Below are 25817 nucleotides of genomic sequence, written 5' to 3'. Positions count from 1 at the left end.
CAGCAAGCTTTTGATCGAGTGTGGCACAGGGGTCTACTTTGCAAGATCAAACAGTTTTTACCTCACTCCTATTACTTACTCCTTGAATCTTACCTCAGCGAAAGGATGTTCCAGGTTAAGGTTCATGATGCCAGATCACAACTCTTTGCTTGCTTAGCTGGAGTCCCTCAGGGATCTGTACTAGGCCCGGTCTTGTACAATATCTTCACCAGCGACCTTCCCCATCACCCAGGGGTATCTATAGCAACATTTGCCGATGATGCCGCATTTCTAGTATGCAATCCAGATCGCGAGAAAGCTAGCTATACTCTACAAAATCAGCTAAATAAAACCCAAGATTGGCTAGATAAGTGGCGCATAAGAGCAAGTGCGCCTAAATCACATCATATTACATTTGCACTTAGACATGGTCTCTGCCCGCCTGTCCATTTGGGCCAAGAAACTCTGCCACACTCTTCTTGCGTGAAGTACCTCGGCTTCTTCTTGGATCGTAGGCTCACCTGGAAAGATCATATAAAAAAGAAGAGGGCAGAAGTTAATTTCCGCTTCAAAAACTTACTTTGGCTCTTGGGTAGACAATCCACTCTTTCTCTAAGTAATAAACTTAGAGTGTACTGCGCAGTAATAAAACCTATCTGGACATATGGTATTCAACTCTGGGCCTCCGCTAGCGAATCCAACCTAATGTGCATGCAAAGGGTGCAAAACAACATCTTAAGAGTGCTCACAGCAGCACCATGGTACACTCGCAACTCTGAAATTCATGAGTATTTAGAAATGCCTACAATTAAGGATGAAGCTAAAAAATATCTCAAAAAGCACACACAAAAACTTAGAATGCATCCAAATCCCCTCTCACAGCAATTGCTTAAACTAAAACCCATGAAACGCCTGAAAAGAGCTAATATTGATGTCGAGCTACATTAGCAAGGGGGATTAGGGCACTGGCTCTTAATTCTTCAACCGCCAATTTATTCTGATCCAAAGTATCTGCTCATAGTCAATTGACTGATCGCAGATGATTATAATTAAAAAAAAAAAAAAAAAAAAAAAAAAAACTTTTTGGAAAGCTGAAATACCTAAAACAAAAAATATGAGGTAAGTTAAAAGAAGTATAAATTTCAATGTAAAAACGAACAATCTTATAACTACATGTGAGTGCAATACCGATGTCGTGTGTTGTTTCATTACTAGTAAAAATCTTGAAAATGGTGTTCTAAATTTCATCATAATAATATTGTTATTACAATATATTCTCTTCACTATCCATAAAAACTCGTCATCATGGTTACCTTACTTGTTAATTTTGTTTATTGAAAACTTGTTGAAAAATGATAAAGTATTAAGGAAAATAACAAATTTAACATGACTGCTTTCTAAAATGATGCTAAATTTTACAATTTTTGCCATTGAAATGATTCTAAATAGGTAAATGCAGGAGTATTGAGGAATATTGTAAATAACGTAAATAAGTATACACTTGCCTGTGAAATTCTATGCCAGAATTTGGTGTCCAAACACTTCTGCAATTTTTCACAATGCAATACATTATTTATATTCGGAAAATATTTATTAAATACGCAACAATATTAACTTAAATATTCGAAGCGACGCAATTTTTTTTGACACTTATGCCATATTGTCAAAGTGAGAGTTGCTACAATTTTATTATGGTAACTACCCATAATCAGGGAGTATCGCTTTTTAATAATTGGTCCAGATACTTATTTTATTTAGCATAAATAATAATTGTCTCATCCAATAATGCTTCTGAATGACGTTGTTGGCAATTTATCAACAAACTCATGTACAAAAACTAACCTTTTGCACAGAATATTACGGCATACATAGTAGCCTTGGGAAAACTTCGTATTAACAGTGGCAATACCAAGTTAGGTGTGAAAGTGATAAAACACAACAATTTTCTTGTTACACGTCAAATGTTCATACCGAAATCTCCAGTGTATTAGATATAAGCTTCTTGATTGCATACATAACCATAAAAAATGAAAAGAGCACACTTGAAAGCAAATAATTCAAAAGGAAACACAATTAAAATAAAGCGTAAAAAACTATTTACTAACCAATACATTAAGCTAAATAAAAGATAAACTAAACGTAAAATAAAATTCCAACAAAAAAAAAATCTTTTATATATAATAAATACACGTGCGTGAAAACAACTGTACATAACGTAAAATGTCAACAATTATTACATACATGTAAACAAGCCGCCAGCCGTGGGGAGTGCGCGCGCGCAGTTGTGTCTGTTCATGTGTTAGAGGTTGGTTGTGTGCGTTTGTCACTGGTGTTCTACGTCGTAAGTTTAATTTTGTATTTTAAATCTATAATTTTGACATTTTTATATTAAATCGGTGAAAACAATATTTTATTTGATGTTATAAAAATATATTTTTTTATATTTTGAAAATACTGGGATCTTGTTAACAAAAAATTCTTATTATTTTATTTAACCTTAGTAAATATGACATTGATATATAACATGTATAAAGCAAAAAAAGATTTTTTCGATCGTCGCAATTGTAAAAAAAAATACACGGAATTTTCTTTGCTTTTTCAACTCATCTATTAAAAAAAAATATTTGAAAATTGTGGAGTGGAGAGCAACAATATGACATTTTTTATTTTAGTCGCGTCTTGAATTTACAATAAATTTTATTGAAAATACACAAAAACAACATTCTCATAGGTATAATAATTGGTATTGGTACAGATTGATTGGTACAAAGAAATAATTCTAGTTTATGTTCAAAAATTTTGGTGCTATTTTAGATAGTAAATTAGATAAAATAATAAAGACCCTAATGTTTAAATACAGGACTAAAAACCTTGATAGAAAAATAAATAAAATTATCATTTCAGCGACATAAGTAATATTTAAATGCTAGGTTTAATGTATACATATTATTATAGTCTGTTTATATTACACGCTCAATTTACCATGTGTAAGATACATATTACAACTTTAGCAATACATCATCTCAGCAAATAATTTAATTTATAGATAGATTTTATAAATATATTGCCTATTAACTTTTGAACATATACCAGCGTTAATGAGTTTAAATTTTCAAAATAACTGTGAAATCATACTCTATGTGCACATCTATGATAGATCTGCAACATTGTTACGATAAAGGCAATCGTCACGGCTAATAAATTTTATCATATAATGCTGTATTACAAAACGTATGTAAAATGAAATTTATATAACCCGCGGGTTTGACCGTATCCGCTTTCTTTGTAACGAGAGGAAATGAATATGAGAACGAAGTCATTCATTACGAGAAGTATGACACAATTACCAATTCGGAAAGATCAAAGAAATACGTCTATAAATGTGTTTTTGTCAGATATTTTCTTAAATCCTCACAAGAAGGATTATTCATAAAACATTGAGATTATAAAAAATATTATATGCAATAATATCTCTATATTTTCTTTTTGTTGACAACAGGTTCAAGTTCTTACTAGTATTCACAGTTTCTTAAAAATCCAATGCATTTTTGTTTCCAAAACAAAATTGGTCCCGAAGCTTGTTTGAATATTATTCCATATTCCTGATAGTCTCCATACACACCTGAAATATTCATTTCGTTTATATCTACTAGTAAAAAAAAATATTTATATAAATTATTATACGTGACTATTTATGAAAGTGAAAGTCACTTTTGCTTTTATCTCTCGAAATGCATCAGATATTATCATCAAATTGTTCAACATGCCTTTATTTTATTCAAATTTATGTAAAGTGCTCTTAGTTTAATATAACTATTTTTACAGACTCAATTATAAATAAAAAATACTAACAATTATATGTTCTACTTTCACATGTATATAATATTATGTAATTTCCTGTTACTCTACATAGTATAATTTTAATTATTGCATCAATATATAAAACTAGCGCTCTCCCCGACTCCGCTTTTACCCGGTAATAAAAGAAAATTAAAACAAATAGTCTACGTACTGAAATACCTTCGGCCTTTTGCCCCTTAAATCATTTTTGGTACAGTAGTTTTTTATTTACATTTTTAACAAAATGAAATATGTAATATTATGTGCTAACACTTTCGTAAAGATTCTAATGCAAGCATATAAAGTGTTGTATTTATTAAGCAATTATGTTTAAAGCTCACATAAAATATATAATTAATTGAAAAATTATATAAATCGACAGCCATTTACATATTAAAATGATGTGGAGATGAGACTTGCATAAGCATGTGTAATATAACCATTTATCATGTATCAATTGACGTGACAATGTATTAAGTAATATTATAGACTAGCTTACCGCCCGCGGCTTCACCCGCTTTGTAACCTAATAAATTATATACTAAAACCTTCCTCTTGAATCACTCTATCTATCAAAAAAAAACCGCATCAAAATCCGTTGCGTAGTTTTAAAGATTTAAGCATACAAAGGGACATAGGGTCAGAGAAAGCGACTTTGTTTTATACTATGTAGTGATATTATTGATAAATAATCGAATAAAATTTTATGTAATTTGCACATACAGGTAGTTAAGACATATCGAGAATAAATTATGTATGGCTTTTGCAGCTAAAAGAATATAAAAGTGATTTAGAAGTTTGACAGGCAGGCATCAGGCAAGATATTTTAATCTGATTTTACCAAAAAATAGTCGCTTATACGGCGTAAAAAATAAGGTTCGATAATGGAAAAATATAATATGGCTTTAAAAAAAAAAGAAGAAGAATACGTTACTAAATTAAATAAAGAGAAGTTATGTCAGATGTACAGGAAAACGATTATGCATCATAAATAAAATAGACTTATAACGTTACTATGGTGGCATATCGTAATAAATATGTGAAGAATATTGACAAACAATGCAATTTACATAGAGGTGACCTTCGTGATGTCATCCCACGAACCATCATTATGTTGTGAGCATTTGCGATCATAATTATATCATTTTAAGTGTTGTTCTAAGTTCAAGTCAGTGTCAGGGATGTATTATACAATTATGGTTACAAACCTACACTTGAAAGAAAACAAAAACGTGTATTTAAAATTAAAAATGTCTCGGAAAATGGAAAATCGATAAGTAAGAAAATACAGCACAAAACATACTAGATATTATTAAATTGAAGATATATGAATAAAATACTTTAAGCATGTCCTAAAGACAAAATTAAAAGGCACTAACTATATTTTTCGTTAGAATCAGGGCATATCAAATTTGAATTAGCCAAGGTGCGTACCTATAGTAAACGTTGCGTGTATGGAGTTACCTACATTATATAAAAATAACTGAACTATGAAAAACGTATCTTATAAGAAACTTTTTACTTAATTTATTAGGTTTGATTTCATGACCGGCTTAAATGAAAATAATATATTTTATGATAAATATTTTCACATTGTTTCGGACAAAAAATAAAATATTTTCTATGTTTAACTTTACTTACATTTGAAAAATCATAAACAGAAAATAAAGTTAGTTTACAATTAACGGTTTGCCATCTAGATCGCAAGTTATACCTGTAATAATTAGATTATGTAACTATTTTCATCATTTTCAACACCTTGATTTTCCAAACGCAGCCCTGACATGATTTAATTCAAATTTGATACATTTAACATTAGAGATTTAAGAAACAATGTTTTATTTGCATGCTAATACGTGATTTGAGATTTATGGATATTAAAAATAAGGAAGAAAATCATACCGCACGAAGCGGGGACAACATAATAATAAATACAGCGTACCTAAACATGATTAATTTTTGACACTCCATAATAATTACAATAAAAACTAAAAACTTGGGTGTAACCTCCGCTGATGTCATGATCAGATATATTCAACAGGTTCCACTTAGGTAGATACTATTGGATTTAAATTATCAATTTTTTTTTATTCGTGATGAAAAAGTGTTTTTCATTGCTCATCTTAATATGGTTTAATGCGCAGTTTTGACGACATAGAGTTAAAAGTTAGTTTACATCAAATGCAATAATCACAGCCGTCACTGAAAATAATAAAAAATAATAATAAAAATAGTAACTATGACTTTCACTTCTCACATCAATATCACAAACTGTACACTCTCGGCGTGCCAGACAGTCTCGTGTTCATCATACGAGACTTCTTGTCTAACCGGTCCTTTCGCTACAGATTAGACGGCACGCGCTCGTCTTCACGTCCCATCCAGGCCGGAGTCCCTCAGGGCTCCGTCTTGTCGCCCCTCCTATTCGCGCTATACACTAGCGACATCCCAAAGCACGATAAAGTGCAATTATCCCTCTTCGCGGACGACACGGCACTCTACGTGTCGAGTCCATACCGCAAAAGAATAGCTCCACTCCTACAATCCGCGACCGATGCATTAGGCAAATGGTTTCGCAAATGGGGTATCACTGTGAACCCCGACAAGAGCGCCGCCGTGCTCTTCAGGCGCGGCGGCCCCGAGGCCATAGATAGTGTCAAACTCTATGGCCAAGTCATTCCGTGGCAAAAGCACACCAAATTCTTAGGCGTCACTCTAGACGCACACATGTCATTTAGCGCCCCCGTAAGAAAGCCAGCTATGTTCTGAGCCGGCTCTATTACCTTATTAACAGACGCAGTAAAATGTCCCTTAGAAATAAGGTGACACTTTACAAAACGGTGGTCCGTCCAATCCTCACTTATAGTAGTGTAGTTTTCGCGCATTGCGCTCCCAGCTCCATACACAAGCTCCAGACGATTCAGTCGCGGTTCATGAGAACAGCGACTGGAGCGCCCTGGTTCGTGCGTAACGTGGACCTACATAGGGACTTAGAACTCCCCACCATAGCCCAATGGATGAAGCAAGCGTCTAAGCGCTACTTCGGCAAGGCTAAAAACCACCTTAACCCATTGGTGACAAAGGCCATCGCATACGTCGCGAAACCCGAAACCCACTCATCGTCGTAGGCGGCCGAGACATGTCCTGGACGACTCCGACGATGATATTACCAAAGCTAACGCACGGCTAGACTCGGCGATTGAAGCCCAACGTCGAACAAACCGCGACACCGCACACACCACAGCAGAACGCGTACACCGTCTTCGCCGGCGAAGACGAGGTCCCTTGTTCCGCGTTCCCGCGCCCACCCGGGTGAGCGCCCGTCCGATTAGGGCCCTTCTGGCCTCCTCCACTCAAGCGACAGCTCAAGCCGAGGTTCGTGGTCCCCGTCAAGGGGGGACGCCCTTGTGCATGTCGCTACCAGGGTGAACCTTCAGTTCACCCCCGCGTCCGCGTTAAAATGTAGAAGCCCTTCTGGCTAACATTGAGAAACACCTTACAAAAAAAAAAAAAAAAAAAAAAATCAATATCTTTGTAATTATTTCGATCGAATTTCAAAAATATATATTCTTAAGATCGGTGTAGATTTTACCATAGATTTATCGTATGTGGTAAAAAATTACTTTTAGGTACTAAAAAGTTATTGACAGAATAGGTATTGAGTTGTATTGAACATTTTATAAATACAATTAATAAAAAAAATATGTTTCTAAAGAGATAGAGATAGAATTGAAAAGAGATAGAGTCTTGGTCTTGTAGTAACTGTTAGTTCCAAGATAGTTAAGCTATGTAAAAAAATAAAGAACAAAATAATAACGACAATTAAACAATTTCCCGCTGCGTGTAACACGATGATTGACGGACAGTTATCCCGATTAATTTAACTTTATTTCCAACAGCTTTGTAACGGGTTCAAACTGTTTTAACATACTGAACTATATTTTTATTTGCTTATAAAAATAGTTTAAAAGATGTAAAATACACGGTTAGATAATAACAATATATTTTTCTCATACAAACACGAGAGTTTATTGTATTGTTTTTCCTATTTCGAAGCAATTGATGCGCGCATAATTTCATTTAATGTTTCTTTATACCTTAATTTATTAGACCTTAATTTTCAAAAAATAATTTAATATATGCAACTTTACAGAAATACGACGAATCACGCGTGGTAGGGATAAGAAAAAGATGGCGTGTAACGGAAAAATGTCACGCGTAACGAAAAAATGTTACACTAAATTTTTTTCAAACCCCGATAAAGAAGTTTCACTTCAATAATTATAATTTTAAATAATCTAAATTCGTATACACATTATTCTCTGAAGTCTAATTTAAACTGAATTTGGTCCGAGCTTCATAGAAATGATATCAATTGCTTCAGGAAAGTAGTTAATATTGTCCGAACGATTTTTTAGTATCGAAAAGTTATTTTTACCCTAAATTGTTAAAGTTTTTTTTTTTAACTAACAACAACAACTTTAAACTTTAAACAACTTTCAACAAACATATTATATTAACATAATGATGAATACACTTAGTTAAAGCATCCATTTCGTAAATATAGCAATAACAGAAGATCATAGATTACAGACGGCCATTAATAATGAATTTTAATTTTTTATTGCATTAATAGTTACGATTTGATGTAACTTAACTGTTAATGTTAGGAAATAAAATTGTGCTATTAATAAGTAGTTTAATGCTAAAACCTACATTTGAAGCAATGAAAATGTTATTCTTAGGTAAAATGGTGTGTCTACGTCTAGACAAACTTGTATTTAGGTCCAAAGACACTTCAATATCGCTAATCAAAAAAAGGACCTTTATTAAAAAAAATGAATTTTTCATGCAGATCAATGAATTGTCACTAATCCCTGTTCCAACCAAGTTCCAACAAAGGAAAACAACTCGATGAAACGGATATGTCCTCGAATAAACAAATAACATTGTCATCCATTTATCAACTGTCAACCAACGCACTTGGCCGTTTTTAACCGACTTCAAAAAAAGGAGGAGGTTATCAATTCGGCCGGTATTTTTTTTTTTGAGGTTTCTGAATCGATTTGATTTTATTTTTTTGAGGTTTCTGAATCGATTTAAGTGATTCTTTTTCTGTTCGATGCGGGATGGTGTCGAATTGGTCCCATAAAAATTTTATTCGGATAGCCCCAGTATTTTTTATTTTATGAGCATTTTTGTCTGTATTTGTAAATGTTGCAAGTACAAGTTTGAAGTCGGTTGTTTTTAACGAGTTATTCTTGTAGTGGATGACGTTTTAAATGAATACTTAACTAATGCATGCTTTGATAAGATAAACTCATATGTAATTATGGTGTTCTCATCGATCCTATCTATGATATCCACCATTCAATCCACTTATCCTATGATAAGTGTAAAGTGGAATTTAATCTGTCCGTTAAGAGTGGGTCAAAATCTAATCTAAAAGAGTCGGTTACATACAAACATACAGGTAAAGCTAATAAAAGCGTGTTAAGTCTAATATCATGTTATTTATTTTTCTGATCATTGAGTAAGGTTTTTCAAAAATCTTTGTACAAATATTAGTTCAAAACAAGTCCCATTAAGTCATCTGTCGGTAAATACATATATCGGCACGCGAGGTCGCCTGTCCTCAAACATCATTGTTTGCGAACACACCGTGAAGCTGTCCTAGTTACGCTGAGATGAGTTAAGTGTAGTAATGTATGATTTACATTAAACTGTATATATTATGATATGTTTGCTGTATTTCCCCACAAGTAACACGTAACCGGTGAAAACGATACGTCGATAAAAGCAACATTTTGTTAGGTTAGTAAATTATTAAGATAACTATTGTAATTTTTTGTATTTAAATCACTGTTTGTTCGATAAACGCTCAATTTAGCTCAATTTATATATTTTCTATGAATTTATTCAAGTTATTTTGTACTTCTTTTTGACTTAAGTGACAGACCATGTTCAAACAGCTGCTGTCATAATTTCCCGCGCTTACGAACCATCTTGAAAAAATTTGACATGCATTTGCGTCTATGGTTATCACTAGACATCGGATTATATGCATTTGCATGTTTGCATATGCAAATGCATATAACTCTCTAATTACGCCGTTAGTGCATATTTTAGCCTTTTTCCTCCAATCGTGCATATTTCGTTAAGTAGCGGGAGATTTAATTGGTTGACAAACCTTTATTAGCCAATCAGAACGCTCAGCGAGTAAACAAACCCTATTTTGGCATGGTAAAATGGCAAAAAATAATGAAATGGGCTCCATTTAAGTAAATTTTGAGCCATTGAAAATAGGGCTAGGTTACCCTTTTCGGGCTAAAAATTTAAAACACGGGTTGAATTCCAAAAAAGGCCTAGATTTACCCCGAAAAGGTGGCAACACTGGGCTCGCGGGTGAAAAACGTCACAATTTTGCACTCGAAAATTTGCTAAAAAGCTTAATTGTATATTGCTACAAAAACTATACTTAATTTTAAGAAAACTTCGCTGTTTTTTTATTTTGTATTGTGCATATTTTAGGCATATCAGCTGTTTTTGGTGCATATTTCGGCCTTTTTTAGTGCATATTTGCATGCATATTTTGGCATTTGGTTAGTGCATATAATCCGATGTCTAGTTATCACTAACATTATCCTGTCTTCGAAGGACATTACATTATGGTCGAACAATGAACACATGGACATGCCCTGAATGTCTGTCATTGTTTAACAACAATATAGTAGTCATAATATAAATTATTTGTTGAATCATTGCGCGTGGGGCGGCATTTTTGTCGCAGTTATTCAATGTTTATTCAATCATTCTATTTCATTACGACTGATTAAGCTAATATCGACGTTTGTATATTCATATATAAACCTAATAAAATTCGGTTCCTTTTTTATTGCACGCCTCATAAGCGAAGCGTTGAGGTGGGTACTACTGTCACTTCGCGCAAAACATCTGATTATTCAAACTTAAAATGTCTTTATGTATCATACATTGCACTTGTAAGATAATACATACACACACATATTAAGAAAAAACACTATTTTTAACATTCATGATATTTTTGATGTCATTTTTGTTATTTAAACTAGTTAAAAAACAGTTTAAAAAAGTTCTGTCTTGGACGTCCGTGTGTCTGTATGTGCGGAGGATTTTCTTGTTAACACGATAGCGACCGAAATACTTTACTAATCGAGTCTTTTTTTTCTCTTACGCTTGAGTATGCTCAGGAATAGAACCCTTTCATTTTTCAGGGTCTGATTCGATGTGGTTTAATTGTTATTAAATAAACAAAAAAAAAAAATATCGACTGTTCTCCATAATTTTAGTATATCTATATATATTCTTTATTTTATTTTTTTATATTTATAGTGTACTCAAAATTCACCATTATAAACTCGATTCTTTATACTATAAGCCAAGGTTTAAAAAAATAAGTTGGTAGTCAGTCCCTTAAACCTGCGCAGTTTCACATCTAGGTGGAGCCACAAGAAAAATAGCTCAATTATTACGGTACCGCTTTCTTTACTTTTCCAACTGTTTAATTTTATTTATTTTTTATATTTTAAAGTGTACTCTTTATAAATAATCAATTTTATTGTAAAGGATGAGATTATGAGGCGTGCACTTTTGGATTTTCCAAACTATTTAATGTATGCTGCTCCGCGCGGTTTCACCCCCCGTGACTCCTCTCCCGTTGGTCGTAGCGTGATGATATATAGCCTTTCTAGATAAATTAGCTATCTAACACCGAAAGAATTTTTCAAATCGGACTAGTAGTTCCCGAGATTAGCGCGTTCAAACAAACAAACTCTTCAGCTTTATAATATTAGTATTTTACTCAAGTAAAAATCAGATCGGACTACAACAATAAACAGTCATACATCTTTAAATGATTTTTCTAAACTTACAGGATATTATTAAGAAGCGTCTATTCGAATTTGATAATAAAAGTGGGTCTATTCCCAAACTCATAATTTGTAAGTGAACATTAGATTTGAAATCGTAACTAAATATGCACAGTTGGCACAGAAAGTTTAAACAGCTGTGTGCACACTTCGTAACACCATCGACACGATCGTGACAAGTTTCTTAGCTTTGTTTATAGGTTTCCATTTAAATATTGAAGAAATGTAGAAAGTTTTATACTTACATTGTTAAAAAATCAATTTGGTTTAGAATGCAGCAATTAACGAATGCACCAATAATTTATATGACATCGTAGGAATGACATAAACACGTTAATGGTGGGAAAAGATAACGAACGAAATGTCAAAGAATTATATCTGGGGGCACGGTAGTGTCCCCGCCAAGACGAGCCAAGCGAACAAGCGAAGCGCACGGGCACTACCTACCTTTTCTCGAAGCGCTTCGACGTTTTTTTGAACCCTCATAACTTGGTTTTGGATTATGCTAGATCAACAAAATTTTCGGGATATATTGACAATAGCGGACTTATTGAACATATTAAGTTTTAATTACATTAGCTTTTATACTTCAGATTTTATTTATATCTAAAAAACGCTAATTTCGTCACTGACTCACTGATGATCATCAAAATTCTTAAGGTACTTCCTAATGTCCTAGAAAGCTGAAATTTTGTATGTACGCTAGTATTAGCACAAAAACAACAAAAAAATTATAAAGTTATGACTTTCATCCCCCAACCCCTTAAACTAGGGGATGGGAGTTTGTATGAGACCTGTAATTTTAAATTAAATTTTGATGACGCTAGAGGTCTAATCTCATAATCTAAAACTTGGTTCCCCTAGATATACATAGGTAGATATGTATATGTATAGGTACTCCTTGTTAAAAAAAAAAATTAATTGACATATAAAATTTTGTTACAAACAACTTACAAAAAGAAATGAAATCCCACCAAAAACATTTTCATGTAAAATGTTGCCAAGACGAGCCCATATGACTCGCACTGTCAAAAAGTTATCAGATCTCATGTAGAGCCAAGCTTCTAACACTACACACCCTAACTCTACAAGGCCTAACTTCACAAACTCTACACCTTAGTCAAAATATGTGGCTTGGCCGTTCGTTACTACAAGAACTATTGTATAACACAAAAGTAATGAACAGTGAATTAATTTTTCACCTTACGCCGATGTGAATGTAGCGAAATGGCCAAGCCACATATTTTGACTAAGGTGTAGAGTTTGTGAAGTTAGGCTTTGTAGAGTTAGGGCGTGTAGTGTTAGAAACTTGGCTCTACATGAGATCTGATAACTTTTTGACAGTGCGAGTCATATGGGCTCGTCTTGGCAACATTTTACATGAAAATGTTTTTGGTGGGATGTAATATTAATCGGTAAATAGCCACCATAAACATTCCACAGTATGCTAAAAGTTATATTAAGTTATTGAAACGATATTAATTGAAAATCTCCTGTCTGTTGTCTTCTGTATTATGGCCCTCTAAGGATTAATTTTACAGAAATTTAATCCCGTGACAAGTTATTTACAAATATGAGTATAATATATTACTCCAGCCTCCAATATATACTTCCACGCTTCCGCATTTTTCTCTCAATATACATAGCTATGCATTCCAAATTTCCCTCAGATTAGTTCATAGTAGTCATTCCTATTTTACGAGTTTCAAGAGGATAACGAGTGATTACAGATTTAGTAAACAGTAATAACGACATGTGTTGATAATGTAACTTTTTACAGCATCAAATTAGCTATTCTCTCATATGCAAACGCAACCGGTTACTAAATAGTAAATTCGCTCCAGTGTGAACAAATGCGTTACTTGTATTCTTTCGAATTATTTCCTATTTTGCGACATTTGTCTCCGTTTCTAATTGGTCATTGTTTTGTGCGCGTAGGTTGTTTCAGATAGGTACCTTGTATTATTCAAAGTATTATTGCTTTGCCATAGGAGTCTTAAGTTCAAACTCAAATAACAAAGCCGCTCTTACCTGTTAGCTGTTAGGATTACTTATAATTAATTATACAAATGATTTTATAGTATAAGTATGCACTTTCTTTACACATCAACTAATATAGAAGGAATCTTTTACGTGGGATTTTCATATTCTTTAGTAAAATATCCTCTCTACTATATGTAGTTTTCTAGATAGTCGAAGATTGAAAATATTCATTTCGGGTAGAATGTGTTCGTTACACCACTTAGAATTCTTCCTTCCATCATTATGAACTAAAACTACATAATGATACTGAAAAATGTGTTTAATTGTGGGAAAAAGTATCATAGTCAAGAAAGCAACGTCGATATTATGAAGGAAAACATAAAAAGGGTTACTTCTTTAATAAACGTGAACGTGAATAAAATTATGAAAAATGTATTTTTATAAATTAAGGAGTCCTAGAAGAATTTTGTCGGAACAGTTAGTACCTTATCTATTTAGCCATTTAGGTACTTATCTTTATGTATAACGTTTTCAAGTAACAAAGCAATACACAGTTGTTATAATATTGCTAGTTTAATTAATTACTTTATGTAAAAGTATAATTGGTGGTCGATTAATATCTATTTGTATGGTAAAATAATAGATAATATAACGAATGACCTCTATGTTTATATTCTATTATAACAGAAGCAATAAATTACAACCACGAAAAAGCCATTTAATTTAATAGGAGTGTATTGTTTAGACTTTGTTCTCTTTAAATTAATACGATAATATGTTTAATCGTTACACGCAATTGCCAATTACTATTGATATAAGTACATAATAGATCGACTGAATTATATACTTCAATAAATTACGTTTTTTAGATTGCGAGATAGTTGTATCTAGACGGCCACCGTTGGGTTTAAGTGGGTATGGCTTCGTGCAAGTCCCACATACCCCCTTGGACAGCAAAACTGCCGACGGGAATGCGTAAATGCATTTCCCAACGTTAAAAAAAAAGGTTCGGTAGATTTAGCAATTACAATTTCATCTTAGTTTTAAGGTATAATTATTCACGTTATTAATTTATGAAAGAAAAATCTTATGTAGAAAAGACCTATAGCTATAGCAAACGAAGAGGAACTTATTATTATGAATCATACACAAAATAGATGGCACACTATGGCACATGATGTTTGCTCATCTCGATTCGCGTGGAACTAATACTTGAATTAGATCGTTATTAAGATATTTGAGCGGGAAATTGTTTGGCGGAATTCCTTCACGCGTGTCACGTAAGCTGCGTTTTCCTTGATAGCAATAATGTAGTTAGATAAAACATTATAATTGTAAAGACTTCCGGACAGATTGTGGATCACCGTTACTACTGGAGAAGAGGCAAGTTATTCCATGTACCTGTATCGTTGTTTTAAAGTCATTTTAAATGTTATTATAATTTATTATAAATTTATTTTTCTTATGGATTATAATTAGTAGGAAATTCGACAATTTAGCCTGCAGAAGTCAATACCAGACAACTTTATAGAATTTTAAAGGATTGCAGCCTTTGTCTTCACTCTTCAATCAAGATAATCTTTAATTGCAAACCTTTTAACCAAATTGAACGTAAGCCCTGCACTTATCCTACTCAATCAAACTGTTAACCATGCATTAGAATTACGCAGTAATTAGCGAATCTAAACAATAGGAACCACGCATCCAGTGAGGCCGCTTACGCAAGGATGCCCCAGATTTTAATCATCTGCTTTCCATTGCCTTTGTTATTAAATAATATTCACACTATTTGAAAATTGCATTGTGGTTTAATTTTTATATAAGAGTCGCATTAATGTTGAGAATGCATTCATACATAATAAAAATAGCATCTGTCTGTTTCACGCAATATTAAACCACATGGCTGTTTTGGATAATTGATGATCCATAGGGTCAAATATGGGCTAGATACTCTTATATATATCTATACCCGTATATCTGCGACTGCTCTTTATTCATTCATACTAATATTATATTATGAAAAACTCATTTTCCTTGCGATGTCGAACCAGAAATACTAAAACGATGCAAAGTTCTTAAACGCATATATATCTCATAAACTCCGAAGCGTGACACTCTAAGGTCATCTCATCTCCAAATCGCTCATAAGGAAACCAGGTCTGATCATTAGATCCCGTCCATTCGCACGCTCCAAATGCTGCCTAAGTGAGCCCACACAAAAGATACCACTGCAAGAAGAAATCATCTATTGTGTGTTGTGTTTTGATGTAGTGACTGGTGACACTAATTCACTTGCTAATCTGATGGTGACGACGGGACGAGAGAAATTATGAATTATTTAGCTGTTATGTTATGGTTAAAATATATTGAGTTAATAGAATTCATTCGAATACAATTGAAAAGCCTTAGCCTTAGCCTTTAGTTAATTAAGTACGGTACCATTATATACGTGATATATTTTATTAAAGTACAATAGGTAATCATATTTTCCTGGATCACGAAGTTCCAGATTGTATCTTTCTCTTTTTTTATGATATCAATGTTTTTAATTTTTAAATTTTCTATTTTTTTTATAGAAACCATTAAATGTACGATTACAGAACATTCTTATCTTTCTTATCATCTACATTTGAGTATTCTTTCTAATTAAACATTCCAAGTCAATCACCAATTTGCACATATCATTTCATTCTATAAATCATTCTAATTCAATTTTCCTTTACAGCGCACGAACCCGCAACCCCGCAGCAAGAGGTTCACATTCCAGTCCACAGTCAGACAGCTGGAGAGGCGGCGACTCGCTGAGAAGCTGTCCAAGGAGGCCGACCTGAAGGAGCAGCAGAGGAAAACCGAGCTGGAAGCTATGAGGAGGTGCGTGTTGACATAGAAGATATATAAAATGGATTGGCTGAATTTATAGATAGATTTGACCTAACCAAAAATACTTAATGCCAAGATTTTTTAGGACAAGTAAAAACAGCAGAACTTTTACTAATGTTTCTTCTGCGTTTGTAAATACTTCTCTTAGTCAGGATGTTTACTTTGTACATGGACGAAGTAAAGATCCTGACTAATAAGAAATACTATTATAGGGTAGAAGAAGAGTTCCAACGCAAGCGAGCGAGGGAAAAGGCGAATATAAGACAGCAACTGCGGCTTGTCAGCAGTGGTGCTAACAGCATGCCAACCTCAAACCATCAAAAGGTAAGCCATATTTCTATTTAATTTTGTAAGTCTCTAGCTAATGGCTATTTTTGATTTGATTGTTTTGTTCATCTTTTCCAACTCATTAGACTAGAACAGAAAGACTAATTAGAACTGTTGTTATGGGTATAACATGTATGTCAATAAAATGACTAATAAATGTATCTATACCTTCCAGTCTCGCGATGATCCCGACGGTTCCTGTCGCGAGTCTCCAGAGAGGAGCAGAGATCGGAACAGGACGAGCAATGGCTCTGATATCAGTGGTCGGAGTAAGAGTTCTACACCGGTGAGTGTTTATGATTGAGAGATTTTTCCCTATTAGATAATAATTACCTCGATAATAAATAATAATTATGAGTGGTCACACAAATGTTTCTGAAATAATAGTATATTAGAGACAAATTAATATTTTGTTTAATGATTAATTCCGTTATATCGGACAGGATACTTTGTGTGTCTTATATACCCTGAGTATTTGAATGCTACTGTGTGAGTTTTGTACGATTATTTTAGATGGCAGAGGCAGGCATTTTCTTATGTCTTCCCAGTCATTTCCTATGTATTCACCTTTTTTAGGCAATTTTTTGAAGTAAAACTTCTTTAACGGGGTTGGAAAAAAAATTTAGTGTAACATTTTTTCGTTACGCGCCATCTTTTTCTTATCCCTACCACCGTACCACGCGTGATTAGACGTATTTCTGTAAAGTTGCATATAGTAAATTATTTTTTGAAAAATAAGGTCATAAAGAAGTTTCACTTCTTACGTGTGTAGTACACGCACACTTTTTTTGTTTCATCCGTCGACCTTTGTAAAATCTGACATACAACGAGTTAATGTGTTCTCCTTTAGGTCCTCAGCGTGGAGCTCTCGGAGTGGCGCACAAACGGCAGCCCGGCGCGGCGCGTGTACCGCGACTGGAGCGCGGCGCCGCTCGCGCAGCCGCACGCGCACGCGCACCCGCCCGCCTGCGCGCGCATGCCGCTCACGCACCACCCGCACGCGCACGGTGAGCCAGTAGCTATACAGGGATACGATATTGTATTGAAAAAAAAATTTTTTGACAAAAAAGTAAATTCTTAAAAAATAAGATACACCAACTTTAAAAAAGCGTGTATGACGAGTACACGTGTCAGAAGTAAAACTTTTTTGGCAAGATTCAAAGATACCAAAATCGTCGCCTTACTTCATGACGTGACGGTATTGCCATGACGCGACCTTTAAATTCGACTGTCAACGCGCCTAAAGAAATTTCATTTCAAAAAAATTTAACAAAAAACTAGAGCGCTAGAAAATAAGAAAAACCAAATTTTAAATACCTAAACAACTTAAAATAACATGAAAATCTGTTCTCCCAAATGCGAATTGATATCCCCCTCATTTCTTTTACATCGAATGAAAACTTTAAAAAAGAAAAGGAAAAAATAGTAACTGCAGTAAATTCTTATTTACCAGGCAGCGTTTGCATAAATAATTAAAATTATCTCTTACCATACTAAATGCTAGAAAAAAGGGTCAATGAATGCAAATGTAATGTATGTCCCACATGAAGCGATGTCGAGGCCGCCAGCCCATATTACTTACTGATTACGTGATTTGATTATATAAACTTATTGTTTGTAAGTGCGAATGATCAATTATAAAACATAATTTATATTTTCCTTGTCTCGAGGGCAACTAGTGACTTCATGTAATAGTAATCTTCTTTAATATATATAAATCTCGTGTCACAATGTTTGTCCTCAATGGACTCCTAAACCACTTAACCGATTATAATAAAATTCGCACACCATGTGCAGTTCGATCCAACTTGAGAGATAGGTTAATTTAAATCTCAAATCGTTTTAGAGAAAGCGGGCGAAGCCGCGGGCGGTAAGCTAGTGCTATATAAAACTATTTGAATTGGACGTACATCTCTTAAATATCAAGGTGTTGAAGTAGGTAGGTACTTTTTTTCACTAATCAATTAATTTTCAAATAAGGAAAGACAGGTTACCTATCCTTTCAAAATCAGCATATTTTTAGTCCAGATTTATCCCTAACTCCTCTAATTAATCTCTTTTTATAAATAAAGAGTCAAAGAATATTTCCAAACACTTGACCAAATAAAAAACTATTACTGTTTCTAAACACTAACTACAAACCGATATATCATTTAAATATTCACTGAGTGCTTTCTAATCGCCGATAGCTGGCAATTATCCACCACACCTACGTGAGTCAACAGTCGCGATGCATTAAAAGAATTTAACCTTGCCACAGTAACATACATTTTATGCTAACCCCTTTGTATATCCGGAGTTTCCACTATGTACAATGTAGGTAACAAACGATAAAGAAGGATAGGTTTATAAATGCCAATGAAATGAATGTCTTTGAATGTTAAAAGGAACTCTTTTCCACATATTGCTAGATTTTTCTGTGATTTTTGATTGTTCTGTGTTAGATTATTGAGATTTATATTTTTTACATGGTGGCAAATAAAACGCTTTCTATTTCTACATATCGCGACGGAGGGCAAATAGGTTTTATAAATGCCTTAACTAGTTTCTCATTAATCTTTTTACCGTTTTACTGAAAAAGAAGTTACCAGATTTCACGAACGTGGTAAATTTTATAGATTAGGTACTGCTAGAGATCTGGAAGCACACGATCCAAAAGTTACTATTCAATTATTCATAAAGGATTTGGTGAGGAACATAGAAAAAAAAAACGACGTGTGGCACTCGGGGACTGCCGCGGTAAAGCTATTGCATGCTATGCCTTCAAGCCACACCTCCGCCCGTCGGAGTGGGGAGCGTGAGGTTTTTTCGTTACGGAAATTCTCGATTCGGTCCCCGCGCTCAAGGCCCGCGATAGAAGCTATGCAATAGCTTAAAAAAAAACGACGTGTGGCACTCGGGGACTGCCGCGGTAAAGCTATTGCATGCTATGCCTTCAACCCACACCTCCGCCCGTCGGAGTGGGGAGCGTGAGGTTCATCGTTACGCAATTTCTGGATTCGGTCCCCGCGCTCAAGGCCCGCGATAGAAGCTATGCAATAGCTTAAAAAACACCACTTTATTTTCACTTTACAAAGCATAACAAACATTTCCATTTATTGCGTACTCATAAACATAATATTCCAGGTGTAGAAGGCTCGTTCAGCGGCAGCCCGCGCTCCGACAACTACCGCCTGGAGTTCGCGCTGGGCGGGCGCTCCCCGCACTCCCCGCACTCCCCGCACTCCCCCCGCTCCCCCCACTCCCCCCACTCGCCCCGCACCCCGCGCCCGCCCCGCCTACTCGCTACGAGATCACCTTCGTCTTCGGGATCGGAGATATCGTTGAGACAGCCTATTAAGATCAGGTAAGTGGAGGGTAGTTGGATGGTATGTAGGACCATAAAGTTGGAAAATTTTCACTGTAGAACAAATTTGTTATGTGAGTATGGCCGCCAAAAATTGTACATTCAAGAAAAAAAAATGTCCTTGTCATTTTATATAGCACCAGATTTTTTTATATAGTAATTATGGTAGTTTTTAAATAGTTTCAGCTTCACTATGTTATATTTATCATTGTATTAATAATTTAAATTAATTTTGAGTGCCTTTAACAAGCTCAATTTTTTTTTGAAATGCTTATTTTCCTTTCCATACTAAAATCATGTGTCCCACTTAGTCATCTCACACTTTGAACTTTGAAGTCACAAAATTATGCAAAAATCTATTGATACCTGTAAAATTTTGATATTTCTAAATTATTCTGTAAACTTGTGGATAGTTTTAACAAGTTCTAATAAAAATAACATAAAAGAAATTAATATATATTAACGTATTAGTAGTATTAACGTATTAGTTCAGAGAGCCTATTACAGCATTAAGGAATATATGGAAGATAAAAACCCATGGAGGGTTGTCGCGTAAAAACCACAGGACAGTTCTTTGGCATATTATGATAATATATACGTACAGTTACTTACATATTTTGTAAAATTAAATTGTAATACTGAAATGATTTAAAAGAGCAACTATGGAGTTTCTTGCCGATTCTTCTCCATAGATACTGCTTTCCGAATCGGTGGTAAATGTTAAAAATATGTATTGACGTTTCAAAAGTGCTTCTCGAAGAAGTCTAATTGAATAAATAAATGTTTGAGTTTGAGTTTGAGTTTTGAGTTTGAATATATAAAACTCACTTAAAACTATGTCTCACTTTTTTTCACGAATGATACTTCACGCACGGTTACCATAAAATAACACCCTAAATAACTAGATATCCAAGCCACAAAAATATTTTTAAGTAGTGGCAACACCGATTTACATGTTGGCCAACCTTTAGAAAAAAATCGCCATTTTGTTACTGTCAAAGTTAATCGAAAGGTAGTCGGCATTTTTGCTTGCAACATTTTAATAATTTTGAGTGAGAATTATGCAAGGTAAGAATACAAATTTACTATATTATTTAAATTATGTGTGTAGCTTTAGTGTTCTAGTAACAAATCAAACTATGCGGCGTCTTATTACTACAATACTTTGGCGAATAAAGGCTTTTTAGGTTATGTCCAACCATATTTTTATTCACGAATGATACCATGTGTTACTATTGTGTTACGTAACATCCGTGAGCGGCTCTTAGGGGTAGTACTCACTAGAGAATCTAAAGTTAAAAATTTACTTTTTTACATAAAGAGAACCCACTTCAAAAACTATCATGTTTCGGAAGTTAGTAACTTTTTAACTATAATAATTCGTATTCGTAATTAATATCATAAGTTGTGAATGATTCTTGCATTTGTAAGTATTATAGAAATACAAAATTTGAGAAATAAAACTTTTTCTTTAATATTTAAATTTGTTTTATTGAGTTTTAAAGTAATTTAATCAAATAATTTAATTAACAATATAAAACAGAAATGTAAAAAAAATCTCCTGCATTATTAGTTGTAATGTACACTAGGCTTAACAAAATCACGTATGTTACTATCATTCACGTATGTTACGGTGTGTTACGATTTCACGACTGTTATTGTACAATATTTGGCGGCCATACTCATGTATTGATTGTATTTAATGTTATACCTAATTAATTTTATTAAATATTAAAAAAAATATAGAAACAATTACGAAAAACCTTTCCTTACCTCACCTTATTACCTGTCACAAAAAAAAAGAAAAAGATAGGTCTGGCAATCTGTTTCAATTGCCGTTAATTTAAAATTTAGCTAACGCTTATACTTCAACCACAGGCTAATCTTCAACAAAGTATTTAGTCCATCAAAACACGTCAAGATAAGACTGTTTTTGAACTGTAAATCACGCACAAACGTGCTCTGGTTCAAAATATAACAAAGATTACGCATGTAGGGTTTGACCTTGGAAGGAAAAAATGGTACGTGATACTGATTTATAATCAAAACTATGATCTATGAATCCCTTCCGCGAAATAACTTTTCGCGTGAGTTAAAGGACAAAAAATTACTGAAGTATAAAACTGAATGACAATACAGTGTTTTTTAACAAAAGTGAAATTAGCACAAATTATCGTTAAAATTTAAGCTCGAAATTTTGGATGAATTTTGATTTTAATGATTTTACTCATACAAACAAAATAACTCAACGGATTTTAAACTTTGCAGTGTAACGTGTGTATAACGCTTATAGACCGAGAAGTTTATAGACAGAATTCAGATTACCTATAGAAATACTAGTTTATGGTTGTTCGCGAGCAACACCGCGCGGAACAGCTAGTTCTTTATAAATGACTAGCTGTCCGCCCGCGGCTTCGCCCGCGTTTTCAAAGAAAAACCCGCATAGTTCCCGTTCCCGTGGGATTTCAGGGATAAAACCTAGCCTATGTTACTCGTGGATAATGTAGCTTTCGAATGGTGAAAGAATTTTTCAAATCTGCCAAGTAGTTTCGGAGCCTATTCAATTCATACAAACAAACAAACAAAAAATCAAACCTTTCCTCTTTATAATATTTGTATAGAAATACGTTAAAGTTCTAGCAATATTTTATTATGCATGACTATACATTCAGATGAATGATTCAGATGGTAAAAGATAATATTAGGAAGTTTCTAGTAAATTTTTGGTACTTGGGAAGAATGGAAAGGTAATGCGAGATTATGTGCTTTTAATAAAGATCGGTTTTGTTAAAATTGACTTTTACTTGCATGAAATTTGAAAACCCTTGAATTAAATAGATCCCTAAGTTTGCATGAATCCGATTTTGCTTGGATATAGTTTAAAATTATTTAAGTATATTTGTCTGATTTCATTAAAGTAATTTCTACTGGAAGAAGTGATGGTGATTAAAAAAAAATCCAAGTGATTATTTCAGATACGTAGATACTCGGTTTAAGACTAGTGTAAGCATGTTTAGTTTGTATTAACAATGGTTATTTCTCTCAAGGTGGTGAAGGAGTAAGAGTAGATATAACTAACTGGCTTTCCAAAATAAGGTGAGTGCTTCAGTAATTAGCCTAACATTTTGTAGACGCTTAATTTAAAAAAAATAATTTCTGTCGAAGGTGGAATTATTGATCCTACATCAAAAAAAAGGTTGATGACTTGAATAGATAAAATATTTTGACAAAATAATACGAAAGTTAATCATAGACTTCTCAAATTAAACTTAATCATTCTTCAATTTCCCTTTCAGTTCTATATTTTGTTCATACGTGTTGGTACCAATATCAATTAATGTCTAACAAAAATGTAATTGAATCTCAATCTAACATTGTTTTACAGTGAAACGACAAAGGAAGACGTTGAAGAACCAATAATTGTACCAACATTGCGACCCACCAGACCAGCGCGGGCTAGTGTCGCTATACGATAAAGAATATTCGAGTGTGTTCTAGAACATCTACGTACTGAAAAATGTTTAATAAAAGATCAAAATAATATCACTTAAAAATAAATAGTCAAGAATATTTTTTTTTCTTACTGGCCAGTACGCGTAGTAAGTATTTTTGAGAAGTTTACAGGCTGTGTTGTCACATGCACGTTTTTCGATTCAATAAGTTTCCGAAAAAACAACTTTACAAATATTAAAGGGTCCTTTATTCTAAATAAAAAGCTAACGAAAATACCTACTAATAACTATGTTTGACGTTTCTAATTTTGATAGTTTGCTGTGCAGTTTGCGAATTTTGGAGGGAAACTTTTTGTTGAAAAAATTAAAATATCAAACGGCAACGAACGATCTTATTTCCCTTTTACAGTGAAGTTTTATCTGTTTTTCAAGTTTCGTATTGGTCAGTTAGTATTTATCTTTTACAACTTCTAATACCATTTTATATGAGATATATAACCGCCAAAACTGGGTGCTATTTTAATATCTGTTAGCGCGCAATAGAACTATTTAGTCTGTGTTCAAATTAACGTTTTGTAATTATTTTCTTCTGTCTCTCATTATTAATGAAATAAGTTAGTTATAACTTAAATATTTCGAGAGATTATAATATTAAGTACTTACTTACTTAATCATAAGTTATTCTTAAATTAAGATGATGTATAATTTTGAAGATAGTTAAGTTTTCATTACTGTAATTGATTCATTTCAATGCAATCGCCGTCAATTGAAGCAAAAATACTGAAGCTTTAAACTAATTAATAAATAACTAATTCTTAATTTACGGTGCTAAGTAAATTATTCGCTGTAATCTTTTCTATTAAAAATTAGGTTGTATATTTTTAAATAACTTAGATACCATTATTTTTAAATATTATACCCTATTTCCATTTATACGAATAAAGTAAAGATACGTAACTTCATTGGTGCTGAAAAGTGTTGCCAGTTTAAAAAATATTTCAACCAATGTTTTCCTTATGTGCCTTATTTATTACTTTAGCTTCACTGTTTAAAGCGCTACAAATAAAAATGCCTTCCATTTGTGTATATTTACTCTGTTGCAGCGATCCAATTACATTGCGACTGGCAACACCATTAAAAGGTTCGTAACCCATAAATAGTATTTCATGTGGTAATGTCCACGAAACCAGGTTAATTGTAACCGGAACAAATGTTATTTTTATTGATTGTAATGTAGCAAAATGTTTTCTTTTCGTTTTTTGGCTATTACAACTTTTCGTTTACTTAAGATTTTTATACTCCGTCCAATCATCTTTGTAACATAAACTGTCTGTTTGATGGGAGTTGATAAAAAGAGCTTTCAAATCTATACTATAAAAATTAATCACAAAATGTGTTGGTAAGCGCATAACTCGAGAACGGCTGAACCGATTTCGATAATTCTTTTTTTATTATATTCCTTGAAGTATGAGGATGGTTCTTATGCAGAGAAAATGTAAATATGTACCACGGGCGAAGCCGGGGCGGACCGCTAGTTAAATATAAACAAAGACGAGTCTGAATACAATATTCATATACCTAGCGAGATTTCTTCATAAAACTGACAAAAATTTTTGGCATTTTTGCTTATTTATAAATTACGACGGTTAAACTATGTTTTTCTTATCAATTCTCATTGAACAGAATAATAGGTGCAATAATAAAGAATACATTAAGACTGTTTATGTTTATACGATAAACCATATGTACGCTCAACGGTTTATATACCTAATGTACTTACGTTAAGATATAAGGTGTATATAATATATGACGGTGAATGTATATAGCTGTATAAGTTTATCAGAAAATACATATATTTACAACAAGTTATGCTGTGTTTTTATTTACCTTTTGTAAGAATCAGTGTTACCTGAAATTGGTATATTAGATGATAATATATATCTAGAAGTGACTAGAACCTACCTAAGAAAAATATTCATTCTTTAATGAGTAAAAGATTGCCCTGGCTTTTTTTTAAGAACCCATACCCTGATTAGTAATTTGTAAGCCCTATGAATAAAAACTTAAACCTAATGTATAGTGCTAGACTTTTGAATAACAGTC

General features: G+C 33.4%; 1 protein-coding gene across 1 annotated transcript in view; it reads left to right on the top strand.

The window, feature by feature from the left end:
* LOC123693864 overlaps positions 1 to 25583 on the top strand; it is a 106593-nt gene extending 81010 nt beyond the window's left edge. The window contains exons 16-21 of the mRNA XM_045639126.1: positions 16435 to 16580; positions 16802 to 16913; positions 17092 to 17202; positions 17767 to 17923; positions 20043 to 20262; positions 23648 to 25583. Of these exons, the coding sequence (XP_045495082.1) occupies positions 16435 to 16580; positions 16802 to 16913; positions 17092 to 17202; positions 17767 to 17923; positions 20043 to 20262; positions 23648 to 23738 (837 nt within the window). The 3' untranslated portion in view covers positions 23739 to 25583. The remainder of the gene's footprint in view (positions 1 to 16434; positions 16581 to 16801; positions 16914 to 17091; positions 17203 to 17766; positions 17924 to 20042; positions 20263 to 23647) is intronic.
* The last annotated feature ends 234 nt before the right edge of the window (positions 25584 to 25817 follow it).

Source organism: Colias croceus, chromosome 1 (assembly GCF_905220415.1).
Source record: "Colias croceus chromosome 1, ilColCroc2.1".
NCBI classification, from domain to species: Eukaryota; Metazoa; Arthropoda; class Insecta; order Lepidoptera; family Pieridae; genus Colias; species Colias croceus.
This window is presented reverse-complemented; position numbering and strand designations above follow the sequence as displayed.